General features: G+C 35.8%; 1 protein-coding gene across 3 annotated transcripts in view; it reads right to left on the reverse strand.

Annotated features, from left to right (window-relative positions):
• tub (TUB bipartite transcription factor) overlaps positions 1-19,842 on the reverse strand; it is a 64,746-nt gene that overhangs the window by 18,630 nt on the left and 26,274 nt on the right. For 2 of the 3 annotated variants that reach the window (XM_015338442.2, XM_015338438.2), the window contains exon 2: positions 3,940-3,991. In XM_015338442.2, coding sequence (XP_015193928.1) covers positions 3,940-3,991 — 52 coding nt within the window. Of the gene's footprint in view, positions 1-3,939; positions 3,992-10,365; positions 10,716-19,842 lie in introns of those variants that run through there. The other variant, XM_015338440.2, reaches the window with a different exon arrangement.

The raw sequence follows: 19,842 nt of genomic DNA on the forward strand, positions 1-19,842 counted from the left end.
TGCAGGAAATTAACAAGTGTTTTCATCACATATTTTTAGAAAAACCCAAAGAGGTTAAAAGCAAATCTGAAAAATGATCTATCAATGGCTTCTTGCCATAGTCATAACTTGCACAGTATGGTTCAATAGATTTTTTTCCCAGTTCTTTTACAGGCTTAAATTAGTTTTGAATAGAAACACAGTGATCAGCCTAGCTTAATCAATCACGAGCAGCCGAACCACAGAAATCAATTAGTGGATCTAATTCTGTCTTCATCTCTACATAGCTTCTATTGAGTTACATTCAGAACCAACTACTATTTAGCCTCTTTTCCAACAGACTCTTTCTACATCTTCCTGCTCCTTTTTCTGTAAATATGCCATGAGGCCAATAGTGGAAAACCTGGGCATTACAGAAAAGCCACTTGACTTCTTTTGACATTAGTCAGTAAATGTCAATGACAATTCATATGAATTACTACACAGCATTTTTACAAGGAACTGTGGGACAGCATGCAGGCACTGACATTTAACACTAAATTCACATGTCAACAGTCTTTTAATGTTTAAATACTTTAATATTAGAATGGGTGAATAGGTGCACAACAAGTGCCACTATTAAGATCTAGAACATTTCAATCTTTCTGTTGACAGAAAAGCAATTCAATGATAAAGTAAAGTTCATTATAAAATATTGTCTAGTCCAACTCAAGTGTACAGATTTATTTCTACATAAAAGGGTAGCCCAATTTGTTTTTGACAGGGAATCCATATCATCAGCAAAAGATCCTCAAACCAAAATGAAGAAATTAATAGCAAGCGCATCCAATTTTGCGGAACTGCCTAGACCTAAAAACTTGTTTTCCAAAAGATTCTATTAATCAAACCTGGGTTTGTATTTTTTCCATTTTTATTGCATTTCTTTCATCACATTCATGTAATTGACTTTTTTTTTTCAAATGTGTATTTGTAGAATGATTAATTTGGTTCTCAAAGCCTTTGCATATGCAATTTAAAATATATAAAACTTCAGCTCTCCAGTGCAGTATAGAATAATAAACTTCAACAGAAAACTAAGGGTCCTGTTGCCCTTCTTATAAAGATGAAGTGATGTTTATGCTTTAACTGCTTCAATTTTCACCTCCTTTGAGGATATTTACTATAATTAAAGGCATCTGCAAATTTCTCTTCCTACAGTAAATGTCTTGTGATATAATTGGCTAACAGTCACTCAGCCAACACGCAGTACATTTTTTGTTTTGCCCATTTCTGGGAGCAAATGTCAGAAAAGGAACATCGTGTTCCGTCAGAAAACAGCTTTGACGTCAATAGAATATAAACGGCATTTTAATTACTCCTAAAGTGATTTACAATGATTACTCTGGCTGTTTTGTTAAAAAGGTATAGAATCATACCACAATACAGCTGTAACACTGCAAAATGTAATAACTACTGTACATTCTTAAGTGAAATGTAGATTTGTGCATGATATCTGCATTTGTCTTACAAACCCCAGGGAGGGACATTTCAAAGTATTGTAGGCAGTTGATTTTAACTTAATAAGGAAATACAGTTAATTGCACTGTGATAAATTATGCATGGAGGCTTTTGGTCTTCAGTAATATATAACCCCTCATTACAAATGAGATGTTATGATCAAAGACAGCTAATGTCAGTTAGCATACAAAATCTTAGTTTCGCACTTACTAATTTTAATGTATTGAGTATTATTCATGTAAGTAAGATGTGAAAAGGTCTCAAATCCAACATTCCCTCTAGCTGTAATATAAAGATCATTATACACCTGCCAGTTTGCTTTTCTTTGTTTGGTGTCATTTCTGCACTCATCCATTAGAAGCGAATTACAGGAGATGCACAATTGCCAGTGCCTTCAAATCCCGATCAGCAACTTGTCTGTGACAGGAGTTATCAAAGTCCATTGTGGGGGAAATTAACATAGAGGTGTATGTATTATGTACACAGATTTTTTCACTCGATTGCCAGTTGCCAGTGGTAAAGAAGAACATAGATTGGAAGTCGTTGGAAGTTTTCTTCATGTGCTGTGTTTTTCAGCTGAAGGGGGACAGTGGAAAGTGAAATGTTTGCCCCTGGGAAGCTTTGTCCAGGGCAGAAAGAGATGTTCTTTTTTAACCATTGGGAATGACACTGACACCTGCTGGATGTGTTGCATAATAATCCAAGTTGTCTACTTTATCTCATGCTCCAATGTCATTTAGTCAGACATTAGTATTTAAGTCATTGCAAATTGGGTTTCTCAATGAGAAAAATGTCCAATAGTATACACTGCATAAAACATAGAAGCTGTGAGGATTTTCTGTCTTATAATGTACATATGTATGTCTATATACATCATTTTTACTTTATTTATACTGCATATATGCCATTTTTACATTTTAACAGTGAATGCAAATCAACACAATATGCAGATATAACCCTGAAAATCAAGGGGACTATTTTCTTAAATTGATATTTTTGGAAAAGTTCAAATCAAAATATTGCAGTAGGGGTTTTTTTTAATTGTCATAAAAGCATTCAGATTATTTAGTGACTTGAGATCTCTTCAACATATCTTACGAATACGGATGTTCCTTCTCGTATGAAATGACTATTTGTTTCTTATAATGACAACCAAAAGTAAGATGTTGTTGTTATTTTATGTAATGCGTTATGTGTCTTACAAGCATAAGCCTTTAAGGAAATCAAGATACTTTTTAAAATATCTCTTCCCTGGCGATTAAAAAAAAAAGATTGCAATGTTAAAGTAAAAAAAACAGCTTCAAAAAGTTGTTTTTGTTTTCTTGCATCTACAACCCATGGCACCAAAGGACTTAAGACTTTAACAGCACGAGCTGATTAGTAGCCATCTGACAGAACTATTAAGTTGATCCTAATGATCATCTCAGAGGCCCTGGTGTTCATAGGTGTGGATCTCTGCAGTTCACTGTGAATAAATGAACAGACACACCTGGCAGTCTTAGTAGTGGGAATTCCTGCACTGTGACATTATTTTGAACAATCAGCAAAGCTGGAGCAAAAACTGAATTATAAAACTGTTCACTGTGTCTGAGCCAGTCTCCATAGTCAAACCACATGTCCTCTTTTCCAAAAACAGGAAAATGGAAGAACAAGAGGGTACATTTTATTATTCTATACCAACCCACACATATTTCTTGAACTGACTTCTCCAGTACAGGCAATGTGACAGTCAGAGTAGATGAAACTTCATTCTGGTGCCACTTCATAAACCTCTGGTGTCAACTAAAATATCTTTGCAATTTGAGCCTGAATTGGCCTGGCAAAGAAAATCACATCAATTATAAAGGAACAATGTCTCTTCTTGAAATTGCAACCAGGGATCGATGTTAATTGCAGACATGAAACTAAAGCCAGTCATGATTTTCAGTACTGAGTCACTTAAGTTAAATTGGATTCTTAGATGCTTTGTTGCTTCATGCTCTACCTTCTAAAGTCAGAATCTTATTTTCCAAGTGCTAAGTGCTATTTTCTAGAAAGCCCAAAGCTACCACCTAAACTAGTTTGGATTTTGAAGACCACTTGTGCCCTGCTACAGTATGTTTTATTCAAGGTAAAAAACTGAGTTACAAGAGACTGGTAAAAATAACATACAGTATTTTTAAAATCCAAACATATAAACATGTGCCTAGGTATCCAGAGAAAATGGATGGCAGGCCTATTTACAATTGTGCTCCTCAGGGAATTATGCCTGGTTAGAGCTGCTGTTTGCTTTTTATCCATTCACAATTATGCCATTCTGACTCGCTCTGTTCTCTCAAATGAAAATGATGAATTAATTACATCTCTATTGCATTACCAACCACGGGAAAACAAAGGAAGCTAATTTAAGGACAGTGCTGTAATTAAGTTAGTCAGTGTGTCTAGTCAGAGAGAGGAGAAAGCCACACGCCATCTTAGGCCTACCTGTCTGTCCAGCTTCTGCTGCCGAAGACTGCTGCCCTCGTCATCAAGAACACTGCAGAGAAAACACAGTCTGAGTGTTAATAGAGTGATGTGTTTCACCCACCATTTACACTTCATAAATATTGCATTTTTAGATTTTTGCAGAGCTACACATAACTTCAATTCAATTTATCACATGCACGCATGCAGTTTGCTCATTTTCATGTATGCTCGAATGCAAAGATATTAAGAAAAACCCCAAAATATAAACACAGAACAGCAGCAACAATAACAAAGTTAAATTACATACAACTTCAATACAAGTCAGCACAAGCCGTGTGCAAGAAATAACATCAGTGTGGGTCAGCGCCAGAGGTAGAATTCAATAATCTGACAGCTTGCAGGAAGAAACTGTCTCTGAATCTGGAGATACGTGCCTTTATGCTCCTGTAAGGCTTACCAGAGGGGAAGGGGAGAGAAAAGTGAGAAACCAGGATGACTGTTATCCTTAGCAATACTCCCAGCCTTCCTGAGACAGAGCGTTGTAAAAAAGTCCACAATATAGAACTTGTACTTCAAAAATGGACTGGGCAGACCTGATCACCCCCTTTAACGGCTTTAGGTCACACAACGAGCTGCTGTCAAACCACACTGAAATACCGCATGGGAGCACACACCCAAAAGCGTACCTGTAAACTGTAGTAAGAATAATTTTTCAATCAAATGGTTCAACTATCTGAAGAAGTAAAGGTGTTGTTCTTCTGCCCTACTCGGCACATTTACTTACAGTAATATGTATAATAGATTTGTTAGATTTGTATAATATTTGCATTTCCAAATATTTTAGTGGCTACGGTCCTAAATAAACTGTCTTCAGGAAACCTCTTGGATGTAACATACGGTAGCTGCTATTTTATTACTTTTTCCATAATTCATGCCATATAATGAATGAGAAGTAAAAGAACTGCCGACCAAAGACTCTTGTTAATGAGATGCTGAAGTGCTCTGCTGAGGGATTGTCTGAACTGAAGCTGACCACTGAGAGAAGAGGTCACCGCGCACAGGGTAGTTGTACAGTGCAGCCAAAATACACCTGAAGAAGGCTCCACGGCCGAAACGTTGTGTTCTCTTTCTTCTTCTTTTTTTCAGCATGGAATAAACCTATTACTTGTTCCTTTGCAGCCTAAGCATGCTGACGCAGCTACCCACCTGAACTACAACCGCCAAAATACACATACCGCTTACATGGAATTTTACATTTTACAACATGCTTGACTGGATTTTCCATTCTGAATAGTGATCTCAAAAGCATACCACTGACAAGTTTCCTTTTTGTCAGCTCTGAGTGGTAGCATAGGCTTACAGTACAATGATATTACACTATACTAATATAACTATAATACAACTGGAAATTAGGGAACATCTACTGCAGATATGACATCTAAACATGCATATACATTATTCAGGGAATTCAAGGTGATTTTTCAAAAAACATAATATATAACAGAATTGCCCAGTGGGCTGGTTACCTTAAAAATTCTACAAAATCCTACACACTAAAAGCAAAAAAATATTTAAATTAAACCTCACAATAAAAAAAATTAAGGGGTATAAATTCAGCAGTGAGTCACAGATTGAAATTCTGGAAGTAACCCCATGAACACAATTAACTTCATACAGCTTTGATGCTTCCAGAAATAAAGAGCGAGTGTTAAAGGGTGAGAGTTGTTTATTGTCAAATATTAGTATACACTCATCCAATAACCTTTGTTTCCATTCATTAGCATTTTTTGGCACTAGACGTTTGCAATAAACACAGAATAAGGAAGTGCAATAAAATCGTGTGCAAAACTATTTATCCCTAATGTCCTGGAAAAATACTGTGAAGACAACTAATGTTAAGACATTACATAAGACAATCATTAAGTGGAATACTTGTTTCGCACTAGCAATACAGTGCAACTCTCATACAGAAAGATCTGTATTCATATCTTTAGTTATTTATTCACTGAAATTTCAATTCTAAGTTCATGTGGTTTGAATATACAGGCATTTTCATTTTAAAGAGTGGGATTACCAATAAAAATGATATAATTATGATTTAGAAATATTAATACCACTTGAATATGTCTTATTTCAACAGAAGCTTAGGTTTAATCTATTTTTATTTTTTCAACAAGCTACCTTGTTGCAATTGCTAGTGATATTCATTTTTCAGATGTCATATATTCAAGTTTATATTGATTTCTATGGTAGAAGTAAAAAAAAAACATTAACAAATTTGACGTTAGAAGTATTAGATAAAGCACAGAAAAAAATTACACAAAAACCAAAAGATGTTACACAGGACAGTTTCTCTAGAGGTATGCAGTCTACTTAATTTCAGAATGAGGCTCCTCAAAACTCGATCTCACAGCAAAATTCATGAACAATCATGAAAAAAAGAAAAAAGAAAAAGGTTCCATCCCTGCTATTATTGCGTATTTAAAATTGTAACAAAGCACTCTGCCTTGGATAAGTAAATTATGAGCAAGCCAATTTCTATTTAGTTTATAATTAATTAATTTCACACAATGTAGTGAAAAAAGAGAGTTCTACCTTCATGAGCAGGGTACACAGGACACCAGGCAGTGGTGTGGAATGGAAGACAGGCATGTACTGTAGTCCACAATAAAATTTCACAGCAATAGAGCTGCAGTTTCATAGAAAAGCGAGACTCCTTTAATGACTTTATTGTTTTGATTTGCAGCTTGGTGGACTGTTTTACTAAATAACGTGTGTAACATGCTAAAAGAGATTTCTTAGCTAAAAATGTTTTATTGCTAGAAATGTTAAATAATACAAAAAGTACTCTGCTGGTCAACATTACTTTTTCTATACTAATACTATACCATACAAGGACAAGTCCAATCACAGCCAAGAGGACTCCTATCTCATTTCTGTTTTGATGTACCCTTCTTAATCAGTTTAATAATTGCCCCTAATTTGCATTTCTCTGAACTGCTTTGACCAACTACAGCAAAACCTTTTAACCTGCAAGTAAATACATACTGTATACTGTACAGTTTCCTTGCTCAAAAGAAGCAGAAGGCTGACAACTCCATGTCAATATTCAAATACTAGAAGATGACACTATAGTGGAGCTCTTTGTGAGCTTTGTTCTGTTGTCTACTACCTGGCCAACCAACATGATCGCGGATGTTATTTCAAAGAAAAATACAAAATTACCCATTCAAACCCTTATTAACCTCATCTTCCCAGCCCAATACATTTCCTTAACATTTAAACATAAAGAAGTGAAAAGGGCTAAAACAAAACCTCTGTGTTTATGAGCTGTTAAGGTATATACAGTTTCTGTGTCACCAGTTACTATAAAGAAGGTCACACACTTGGTTTACAGTATATAACGATTGAAAGGTAACGAGGACACTTGATTATTTGCTCCGAGCCCATTATTCAAAACCAAGCCCATAAATGTAACCTTTCGACATGACAGATAGCTCAAAGAGGCCAGTGCACCTCCAAAGCAGACAGACAACAATATGGGAAAGAGAGATAAGAGTCTGCTGGCTCAGTCTGACAGCTGGAGCGTGCATCCCTGACCCTTGTGCACTATTCTTGCAGCTGGCTGCTAGATGCTTTGTGATGGAGAATTTTTTGCAGATAATATAAAAAAACTGCATAATGGATTTTTTTTTGTCATCGTTGCTTGTGTTACAAAAGCTGGATCTGTTCCTCTAGCACAGATGAATCGTCTCACATTCCATCTTATGATAGCCTCTGTACCCTGTCCTGTATGTTACCTAAATTAAATATTAGTTTGCTGTGCAGACAAGACTGAAAATAAATCAGGAATAAAATAAAGTGGGTATTTTTAACATTAACATGCAGGGCTGGTGACTGTCGGCTTTTTCATGCATCAATTAGTTGAAACCCATTTCAAATATATTGTGCAAAATCAGCTGCTCCTGTCTTAATAATTCAGGCACAATTGTTATTAATGTCTAACATGTCCTCTGTGGACTTACCCACATAGAATCTTGTAATGAGACTTATGGTTCCAGAAGAAAAGCATTTGTATTAAAGTAGCATGAAGAGAACTGCTAGGAAATTCCATTAAGGAATAGGTTAAAACCAGTTCTGAAAGCATGACATACAGTGCTGAGTCATTGTTGTGGCATCACAGAGGTGAACACATACCTATAGACTGCAGAATACAGCTTCTGGGAATCTAAGCAACGGAAACTGCATCATCAAGTTTTAATGAGAGTGACTTAATCCAGTCCAGACCACTGAAAAATCTCATACTGGGTCTAGTTAAATATTAGTCCAGTTTATACATTTTTCATAACACGCCAGATCTGTCATAGGAAACCTTCATTTGAACCGTGTAACCTAGCCGGGAGATCATGTGTGAAGGGCATCTAATCCAGCAACATCCCACTAAGAAGGTGTAACAAATTGCTTAAGTGTCACCCTTTTCATTCACTACTCACAATCTACAGATGGCATCTCTGAAAGCTCTCTAATTAAAGCTAGTTTTGAGTATAGATGCCATTGTCTAACAACATAACTTTCATTCACTTATTTTACATTTTCTGTAAATTGTAAAATTGAGAAACCTACTGTATATCCAAATGTGAATCACTGCATTTATGTTATTTATTTATACAAGCATTATTCAATTTTATTTGCTTACAATGCATAACTCAGCTTTATGGCCACAATTTTAACATCTGTAATATTTCCCTTATTTTTAGGACAAACTATGCTTTTAGAAATATTGAAACACATTTGCAAGTCAAATGAAAACTGTGAAATTGGTTTGATTGTTCACAGCTTAATATGATTATGTAGGTTCAAGTAGGACACTGCACCCACAGGAAGCTGCTAAAAACATAGAGGTTAATTCTACTGAAAACCAGAAAAAAGGAAAAACATTTTCTTCAGGTGTAACCAGGTGAGAGGAATTAGCCTATACTTGTAACTTGATTAAATACTTCAAAGTAAAAAAATGACAGAAACAGTGCTCTAGCAGCATTTGTGCAGACGAGCTCTTAGGCAATCAAAGCTCCATTATTAACCATGAACACCAAAGAAATGAATAATGCATTCAAAAACCCTTTTAAGAACATAAGGAAGGTTACAAACAAGAGGCCTACGTATCTTAGTGGGTTGCTACAGCTAATTCAATCCAATAGTTTCATCCAGTCATTTCTTTAAAAAAGCCAGGGCATCAGTTCCGACAACATGGCACTGTCTGCTCCGCATGCAACCCTGATGTCTTCATTAGACATAGCAGCCTCAAACACTTAAAAACACCAGGTCCAATATAGCTTCGCTATAGGCGGCCATAACAATATAGGCAGCAAGCAGGCTTGGTAACTTATAGCAACCAGCAACCAATGAGAAGAGATGGAGCAGAGTAACCATGGTAATGGGAGATTCTCCATAGAAGCAGCACCAGAAGCACGGCTCCAAATGCTATCAACTACAGCTACACCTTACTTTTGCACCTAATATAACACAAACTGTTAATTGGTACAGAAATTATGAATTAACCTATCGGGCCGGAAGAAGCCAAACATAACCCTAATTTATGCTATGAGGAAAAGTAAGAGTTACCGTCTGATTATACACAGGCAAACAAAGTCTGACCACTCTTCAGTCTGTTTAATGCTGAAATGATTGCTTAAAAAGACTAATGAACAAAAGAAAAGCTCTTTGGGGATCTGCATGTTTCACCTACATTTGTACAAACAACTAAAGTTAAAAAATGACAACAGAAAAAAAAAACACTGCACAGAAAATTATTTATTACCATTTTATCAGTTTATTCTCCGCAAAGCCCCTTAACATTCTAGAGGAAAGAATAGGTGTACAATTGTTACAATTCAAGCAAAAATGTTATTCCTTTTAATTAAATTTGCCATAAGACAAATTGTGAAAAACAATTTACTGCAGATCATCAATGATACACTGCACAGGAAAGGATGTACATTCATGATCAGAATTCATTCCAGACTGAGAACTTAAAACCAGATCACACCTAAATGGGACATGCCCAATAAAAAGCATGAATGTTTTGATAATCTTGCAACAGTACAAAATTTTGTACTAAATAAGAATTTGTTTAGACAAGCTACACTTTTTCCAGACTCTTCTCCACTATGCACATATGTTAAATCACAGGAAAATTATATCATTACCTGAATAAATACAGCATTGATTATAGGAGATTAATCTTAACTTTTTAACATACTACCCAACCTCATCTTTGCTGAGGTGTCCATGCAAACATGCACTGTCAAACACTGAAGCACATTAGCCACGCAACAGAACTTTACTCCTGTCTCAGAAACCACATTCCCAAACCTGTGAAGCCACAAACAGACAAACATTACGTGCAGCCTATGGTAGCATATGCAGAGACATAGATGGCAGTACCTGTAAGGGATCCAGTCAGAGTAATGCTTAGAACTCATATCTCACATTGACATCTGCCTGAAATTTCAGCAAGACAGTCTGTAGCAGCAGACGATGATCCTTCTGATAGACCCCATGCATCCAGTGCAGCCTGACCATCCTCTGCTTCAGAAACGGTGCTTGTAAAATAGACGTCTGTAGCGACTTTTAATCTGCTGCTAGTTCCAGGCGCTAGCTACTGTACACAGGAGGCATGCACTGAACTGATGTCATTAAACTACACCCGAGATCCGGTTGAAATGTTCCTCAATCATGCATACAGAAAACACATTTTCCCTTTCTCTCTCACTCACTCCCTCTTGTGCACCTACTCTCCCTCTCTCCTGTCTCTCTCTCTCTCCGAGAAGCTTCAGCGCAGCCAGAATCTAGCATATGACCACAGTGAGTGACAAACAGGTAGCAGCAGGCCTCTTTTGTCAAGAGCCTTTGATGTCAGTGGTCCAGGGTTTTGTTTTTATTTTGCCCTCCCTGATGTTTAAGGATGCACACAGTCTGGAAAGGATAAAATGTTCTCCCTTTATCATGCTTTATTAATTCATTCCAAGTGCACGGCTCATTAGCATGGGACAACACGGAGAAGGGGTAATTTTCTTTTGATTTACCTAAGTGTTCCTCCTAAACAAAGAAAGACTGAGTGTAATGTAAAAATAAAATGCAGCATATTCTGTGCTAGTAACACATCTACATCCCCTCCGCTTTATTCTATGAATTAGCAGTAATGTGTGATTATTGTTAACCATAAAAAGAATAATGATGGTGACGATGGTGAAAAGGTCCAATGTTGTATTTTTATTGTATTGTATTGTATTTCTGCATGGGTTATTCTGACACTTTAATGTAGGAAAACTGAATAAAACTAAAAACAAGATTGATCCCACAACAAAACAGCAAAATGCTACTGACTGTGATGTCAGGAAAGATAGCAATATGCATTAAAAAATGAAATTCAGAAGTTCATTTGCAAGTTCCCATTAACCTCCTATTTCTGCAATTTTACTTTATCCTAGCATGATTGTGTTTACCAGTGTGCAATGTTTTTACAAAAAGTAAATCTAAAAATATGTAAAATGTGAATGCTTATTTATTTTTTTTTGTAAAACATACAGTACATATTAAATAAGCATCTGACAAATATTTTATTACTGGGTCTTTTAGTTTTGACTACATACTGTACAGGCATCTTACAAATGAGATTTAAATCGATGACCTGCTGTCATCACTGTGCTTTAAATGCTTCACGTTTTATTAAATATATACTGTATAGTATTTTATAGTTTATTAAGGAATACTCCATACAAATAATAGCATTTAACCTACATTAATTGATTCTAATGGCAAAGACCTTCATAAATCTGAAAAATGAAACTGAAGCTCCCATGTATGAGATTTTGTTTGGCATCCTTTCCTCATCGTTTTTAATAGACAAATTATATACAAAAGCAACTATTCAATGGGAGAAGGTCTATATATTTATTTAAGCATTGATGTTAATCTTAAATGACATGCAACAGTGATGCATTGGAGAAATTATCAGTTACAGTTCATAAAGAGAAGGCACAGCGGTTTGGGGTGATTTATGTTCTTGGCAGGAATTAAAGAAAAAATAAACTTACTTTTACACTTTGCATTCATGTAGCTATTGAGTTATTGACTTTTTTCCCAGATCCATTCTAATTCCAACTAATTCAGCAATGTCTTTGTCTTATTGTATTGTGCTTCAAAATGAAAATCATTCATTTTGTAACTTGTACAGTATCTCTATTTTGTTGTTCTTATGTGTAGCTTGAATACCCCAGGTTTCCCACTGTTACATAATGTCACTTTTATATTTGCCTGGCAGGCAGATCACCAAATACTTCCTTGGTACAGGTTTAGTGTGTGGTTTATCAAATAAAAATGACTAAGATCATTTAGAGGGCTCTTCATTGACTATATACTCTTTAGAAATGGTTGGAAGGCTTCAGTTTCTGATCAGTAAGCCCACATGGAAATTCATTCAGGGATCATTTGGAAATGATTAAGTGCAATGTTACTGCAAAATAGATTAATTTCTATGTATAGAACAATAAAACTTTTGGTTTAGGAGAACTAAATTAATTAAATAAGTTGGGAAATGAATATATCAATGGAATGTTTCTAAGTACAAATGACCTGAACTTGAGCACCTATAACCCAAATGGGTGGGAGTTATAAGTGAGAAGTGTGAAAAATACAGAGCTGACTGGCAAGTCTCCAGGTGCCGTCTCCTGACTGTTAGATGTAAGCGGCAGGTGAATGAACAGAGTCTGCCCCCATTCCAAAATCTGGGTTAAAACATTTGCTTTACATGTTTCCATGCTGAAAAAAATACCTCAAGAAAGAAATACAGTACACCCTCAGTGAAAGTCAAACTTATCATGCCAAGTGAACCAAAACGATTCAGAGCAAGAACATGACTTTGAGTGAGTCAATCCTATAGAAAATGTTGGAACAAGTCCAACAGCAGCAATTTAGAAGGTTTAGTCTCACCATTAACATACCTGTCCTAATAGAGAGACTTAATAGGCCACAGTGAAAATGTACTCCAAGCTATATTTCAATATCTTACTGACTAAGGTAAGATCACTTTATTGGCCATATACAGTACAATTTCTTGTATTAGGAATTTGTCTTTTCACATACTGGGGGTCAGAGCGCAGGGTCAGCCATTTATAAGGCGCCCCTGGAGCAGTTGGGGTTAAGGGCCTTGCTCAGGGGCCCAACAGAGTAGGATTCCTCTGCCGGCCGCGGGATACGAACCGGCAACCTTCCAGCCACAGGCGCAGATCTTAGCCACAGAGCCACCACTCAACTCCCATGAATCCATGACTCACAAAGCAAGGTCAACGTATAGAAAGAGTTGGTCATTGTTTTGGAAGAAACATTTCTCTCAAACATAAAGGATAAAAATTGAGCTTCAAACAGAATACTATGTTCATTCCACGAGGTTCCAATCAATTCTGACTTCAAGACAATATAGTTTGCTGTCATTCTGAATAACCACTCTTCCTCTCATCTCTTTTTAAACAGATAAAGAAGGAATTCTCTCAGAAACAAACTGAAAACAAATTATTCATGTAAACGTTGAGCACAAGATAAAATCTTTTTTTCACTCATTATTTATTAACTGAAATTTGATTTACTCCATCTATATATATATAAACTAACACATTGCTTTAGAGGTATTCACTGTGCTACACGTGTTTGCGCATGACGATCCAGACAAATAATTTTAGTTTCATCTTAATCTTAAAATTCAAGATTGTTATTATGAGGAGATAAACTATCTATTTTTTTAATTTAAAGACATTACATCATTACTTACAAAAAATTGGTTTTTGACCCATCTAGATATTTGAACATAAGTTATCTAGTGCAGTACTTCAAAGCCTGACCACCAAGGTTAGCTTAACAGATTCTGAATTTACTATTTATAGAATATGTCTAAATTATTAATCAGTTATTGCAGCTTGATTATGTTTTGTAGGAGTAACCTACAGTTTCATTTAAGAAGATAACCAGGGGCATGTGGAGAAAAAAAAATCTCTTGTTCTTCAGAGAGGAAAGTGCTTTCTAGAAACATATTCATCTACTGATGCTATTGCTAATAAACACAGATGGAACCCCTGACCATTGGAACCTCAGTATAACCTTAAGCAATAGTATGGCAACTGCAGTTTAATTTAGCACCTTTCAACTAGCTTAGATTTGTTTTGCCTGTCCCCCTCAAGCATACGTGCCACTTGAAATGTCACAAAGCTGAACATGTTCCTGCGACAGAAAACTATTATAGCTCACCACGTTCTATACTGTCAGAATGCACCTTTGTAATAGACAGCCAATGTGAGATTTTCAGGAATCACATCATGCTCAATGGCCTAAACCACAACAAACTTTAGTTGCTCAGTGAAAGGGATTGTTTTATTGGTCATTTTACTTTGACCTTTCATTACAATTCAGAGATAAATCACTTAGTTGGAGCTGTAAACCTGGAAGACAACAGTTTGATTTAAAAAAATAGCTTCTAGATACACAATGCACCAACCCAATCTGGATCAGGAACATCAGAGGACTGAATGTTATTACCATACATTACTGCCTACCTCATTTTGGGGGGCGTCCTTTCATATATTGTGTATTGCAGGTGTAACTGGGCAGGTACAGCAGGAGGTATGGATCCTGTACAGGACTCAGGAGAGAGGGAGACCATCAATCCAAATCGCTAAGCAAAAACGTATTCCAGGAAACAAGCAAGAAAGACTACTGATAGGGCAACAATCCAAAACGCAAGAAGAAATAGAAAACGAGGAGCAAGCACGAAGATCAGATACCAAACACAAACTAGTAAAGAACATACGCGCACTCGGGAGCTCGAGGAGAATCCGCAATAGTGAGCAGGGAAGTGAGGAAAGAGGGGAACTGAAGCAGTGACGGGAGTGCATGGTGATACTGTAGGTCAATTAGTTGCAGCGTGAGCGTTTGTTAAACACAGTGCGCGTGGGAATGCGTAACAGCAGGGTTTTCTGATCCTGGTCAACATGCCCCCAGTTTTGGCTAATTTGTGTTCCAATCTAGCTCCTTTACTCATGAACTATTTAGAGCTGTAAAATATGTTAAATATAAATATTCATAGTGTAATGTCTCATTTTTATGCATTCCTATATTCATCATTTGTCAAGGAAAACAAAGAGAAAGGGACCCCCAAATTATTACACAAAACAATATATACAGGACATTTTTCCATATTGCTCTATCACTAATATGATCTAAATTAATCTTCTTTCATCATGAAAATACCAGTTCAGTAATGTCTTTGACATTACATGCCAGTTGAGTCCATAAACTACTATTACTATACAACAAACTATGATTCTCAGTTGTATAGCTGCAAGCTTTGTCTGACTATGTATGCAGATAAGAGTATATATTTAGGATTCTGGTTAAAGCATCATGAAAAAGTAAACAGGTCAGCTGTTCCAGGACTCAGTATATCTTACAATTAATTATAGTTAATATACAAACATTCTGAGGATTTTGATAATATAAAAGATAAGGGCAGAATTTAATAAACAGGAAGCAGAGCAGGCACATTAAGTGCTATACTATACTCATGCAAGAAGTCCGTAAGATAAGTTGGAGTTAGACCATTCAGTGCATTATAAATGAGCTGAAGAAAACATATTCAGAATAAAGTGTTCAATTTCATAGCAAGCTAGTTCACTTTACACATAAGACCTTATAGGCTGATGCAGATCAGTTTTAGCTAGCACATAAATCACTGAATTCAAGACATACTGACCTATTTAATGCCTCAGCAGACAACCCAGCAAGCAAGGAGTTACATTAGTCTAATCTATTCTAGTCTAATAAAGTCAAGTAAAAATATTTCAGTATCAGATAGACAGAGGAATGGTCAGTTATTAGCTGGGTGGGTGTCAAGATTGATAACAGAGAGCCAACGTAATGTAACTGCCTCAATTTCTGAAAACCCCAATCTGTTTCTGGAAGCATATAATCCTGACAACAGCTCCTAAACACTAATGAAAGTGCTGATGGAAATGCAGTTCAACACTAGAAGTGAATGAAAAGTGCAGATTAGAAGGGATTCTTCATAGGTTGAGTGCTTCAAAATACACTCCCCACAATCATACTGATTGCATTACATATTCAAGGTCCGACTCCATATAGTTGGAAACATCTGAATTTTAATTTCAATGGGGAATAAATAGTTTTTTTTTCACTCAATGATTGGAGATGAGGTCACTGATACTTAGGGATGGCCTGGCACCAAGCAAAGCTAGATAATTATTCCATTAAGCATTGATATATTTTATATACTGATTTATACATGCATGTTGAATTTTCAAGAGCTGATCCTGTATTTTCCGATCTACCTTATACTAAGGGAAAGTGCTTTTAAAGTGGAGAACGGAAGAAACATTTTACACCATGTGCTGTGGAGGTCTAGAACAAGCTACGCAACCACGTTGTCCTCATAGACACCTAGTCTTCTTTCAACAAACAGATGGATGGGGTTCTCACTAGCTACCAAGTTAGCCAGATAGGCAGAATAGCCTCCTTAGTTTTTAACCTTTCTTATGTTACTTTGATGAATAAGCTACTAGCTATCATATGATCGGAATGGAGCACACAAGCTCCTCTCATCTGTAAACTTCTTCAACTATTTAATGCAGCGTAAAATCCTTCATTTGTAAAAGCATCATTGAAGGCATAGTTGCCACAATGCATCTACTTTTTACCATTTTGCCTCACCGATTTTTTGAAAATAAAAACATACCTTTCAAACAGTGCTAACCTTCTTAAATTGCGCTTCTATATTATGCTTAAAGGACACAATAGGCTTTGTACTTTAACAGTTAAAGTATAATAATTTGTTTTCTTTTTTTATCTGTGCTTCTATAAAAGATAAATATTGCAGCACCTCTATTTTCTGTGGTTAAATTATTTATTAGAAACAACTTATTTAGAATACCTTCTGAAATAATAGAACCCTCATTAAAAATGTAGAAAAAAAAGCTTTTTCATCTGGTAATTAGGAGGCTGGTGATGGTTATGGCAACACGGTTGCTGTAATTCTTTGCAAGTATCTATAAATAGTCCTGCGACCACTGTCCACAACCAAGAACAGAACACCTTTGCGCAGGGCGAAACTCGCAAGCTCAAAAAGGAAGCAGACTGAGATGTCAGATGCTGTTTAGCATTGATTTTGTCTGATGTCTTGCAGTCCCAGGGTGACATTCAAACATGTTTCACACATTAAATGAACGTGCTCCCAGAGAGGCTGGAGATGTTCAGAGTGGACACCATTTAAATCCCACAAAGAAAGCATTATCACCATAATGGAACAACTTTGGTTATTTTTAAATCTCTCATTTCTGGATTCAGAAATAAAGAAAACCTGCAAAACCAAATGTATCCAAACAATATTGAATATATTCAGAAGTGAAGAGAGGAGCTCTGTATGTGTGATGGAGATCAAAAGTTTAGCTGCTGGCTACATTAGGATAGCAGAGAATCCTGGAAAGTAGCACACCAATCTTGGCAGACCCATGGGGTAGCAAAGTGAATATTCATTGAAGTTTCCCTGCATTTATCTTGCTACTGAAAGCCATATTAATTAGGTATTTGAGGCCAGGAATATAAATAATCACTCAAACCACTCTTCAGATACTGATAACTCAGAAAACAAATGCTATTTTGGGTCAACTAAGGGAGTTGAGATATTAAGAGACCAGGAGACTCCTGTGGACCTTCAGTCTAACTTACTGAACTGAAACTCATAGCGTTCTAACATTTTAAAGATGACACAGAAGTAATACTACTATATAAGGAACATTCAAAATTCAGTCATCACTAACCATGACCCTGAGGAAAGATCATCACTAATTCAATGTAATTTTCCTTTATAAACAAGGAAAAAATAAAAACATAAGTAAGGTTATAAATTAAAGGAGGGGAAATTTGGCCCATCTAACCAGTTTGATCATTAGCAATTAAGTGATCCAAGGATAATATTCAGCCATTTTCTGAAAAAATAGAATGAGTATCAGCTTCAACAACATGGCTGAGAAGATTGTTCCACACTCCCAAATTAGGATGGGGATGAGCTTTTGTTTCCAAAGAAACAGAAAACAAGATCGATATAAATAGAATAATTAGTCATGGTAATGTGCAAGACAGAGCAATCAAATATTTACAGGAATGGCTTTTGAAAAGAGGCAGGAAGCCCAAGTCACTCCAAAATAATGTAGAAAACAGAAAATGAAATCTTTGTTTTTACAAATGTTTATTACAGTCTATGTTACAAGAAACAAATAATACCAACAACAGATGTAAAATTAAACTGAATTACAGATTAAACAAGCAGGTGTGGTTATATTTCTTCTCCTGCTGTACTTACAGGTATCTTGTTCCATTCTGGCTCCACTGTGGTCATTACTTTAGATACAGCGATAGAAAGAAGAGATACAAGCTATTGCTTCAGATTTGTTCTTCCTCATAAAGACCTTGGACCTTGTCATAAATTTGACAAGTGGAGTTTTTTCATTACAGTCACTTTCTCCAAATTAATATATGTAGTATTCAAACAAAGTAGTTTGAATAAACTGATGGGGTCTTGAAAGCAGTTATGAAGTGGAAAATGTTCTGATGCATGACTATACCATTATGACTATGGATGTCTTAAAATAATATTAATGATAATGGTAAAATTACATTGATATTTTCTAGAGAAAAAAAGGACCCACTGATACTGTATGTATCTGGTTATTCTGACAATGTACTTAAAAACACTGAAGATAATTCACTTTCCACTGCTGAGTAGAAGAAAAAGTCATCTCTAAAGATTTTGGGGAGAAATGTGCCCTTGCATTTGTTTTACAAATACTTTTTAAAAAATTTTATAATTTGAGCAATCAGTCCTAATTCATTCAAATATTCAAACACATGCTGCAGTGAAGATGAAAATGTTTTAGACATTAATAGAAGTAATTCCACACAATTTAGTCTTCTGTGGAAGAACAAATTATTACACATCACTTCCTTGATAATGGATATTTTTTTCCATGTTTCTCACAGTTCAAGCACTGAACACGATCATAATTGGGGATCAATACAATTCCAAGCAACAGCAAACACTGTTTAGAAAGCAAGGATTTCTTCATACTTTTGGCTTTTTCCCATGGTACAGTAAATGTGACAAATTCTTTGAAATGTTTTTTTTTGTCAAACATTTAGGAAAATATTAGAGCAAATAAATCCAATTCTTGCTTGTGTTTCATCCAAGAGGTATTGATAAAACCATAGACAAGACCCCGAGTCCTCATCATAATCGTATGAATATTTTTGAGAAAGCCATTTTATCTTGAACTGTCATTTTCCACCAAAAAAGAACTAAGGCAAATTTGAGAAAAAAAAGAATTGGCATCTCTTCCTATAAATTTTCTTTTTTCTCTGTAAGGAATTTATTTGCATTAGCTTACACCATCTTTACTGTTATCTATTATTTGCCACAAAAAGGAAAAGGTACTCAAGGAATCCAAATCCTTGTTTTGCCATTCAAAGCATGGTTAAGCATCTGATTTTATATCAAAGTAAATTTGCCATCTACTGTATAGATACTGTAGCATCTTTTAGTGTGCAATCAGCAAAGTGATTTTTTTTAATGCTGTGGGGTAAGAAATGTGAGTACTTATATCTCACTGTGGCTGTAAAGTGTCCGTGTTGCTGCTGTATACTTTGTATTAGTTAGAGTAGGGTATAACTGCAAACCTCCAATGGCCACAGTGATGCCAAAACGCTATGTTATGTCTCTTTCTGGTATTCCTTACAAATACAGTGCCTACATCATGTCTTCACTCACTTTGGTACTTTTCATCTGTATCTGCCAAATGGCTAAAG

Source organism: Lepisosteus oculatus, chromosome 21 (assembly GCF_040954835.1).
Source record: "Lepisosteus oculatus isolate fLepOcu1 chromosome 21, fLepOcu1.hap2, whole genome shotgun sequence".
Taxonomy (NCBI): domain Eukaryota; kingdom Metazoa; phylum Chordata; class Actinopteri; order Semionotiformes; family Lepisosteidae; genus Lepisosteus; species Lepisosteus oculatus.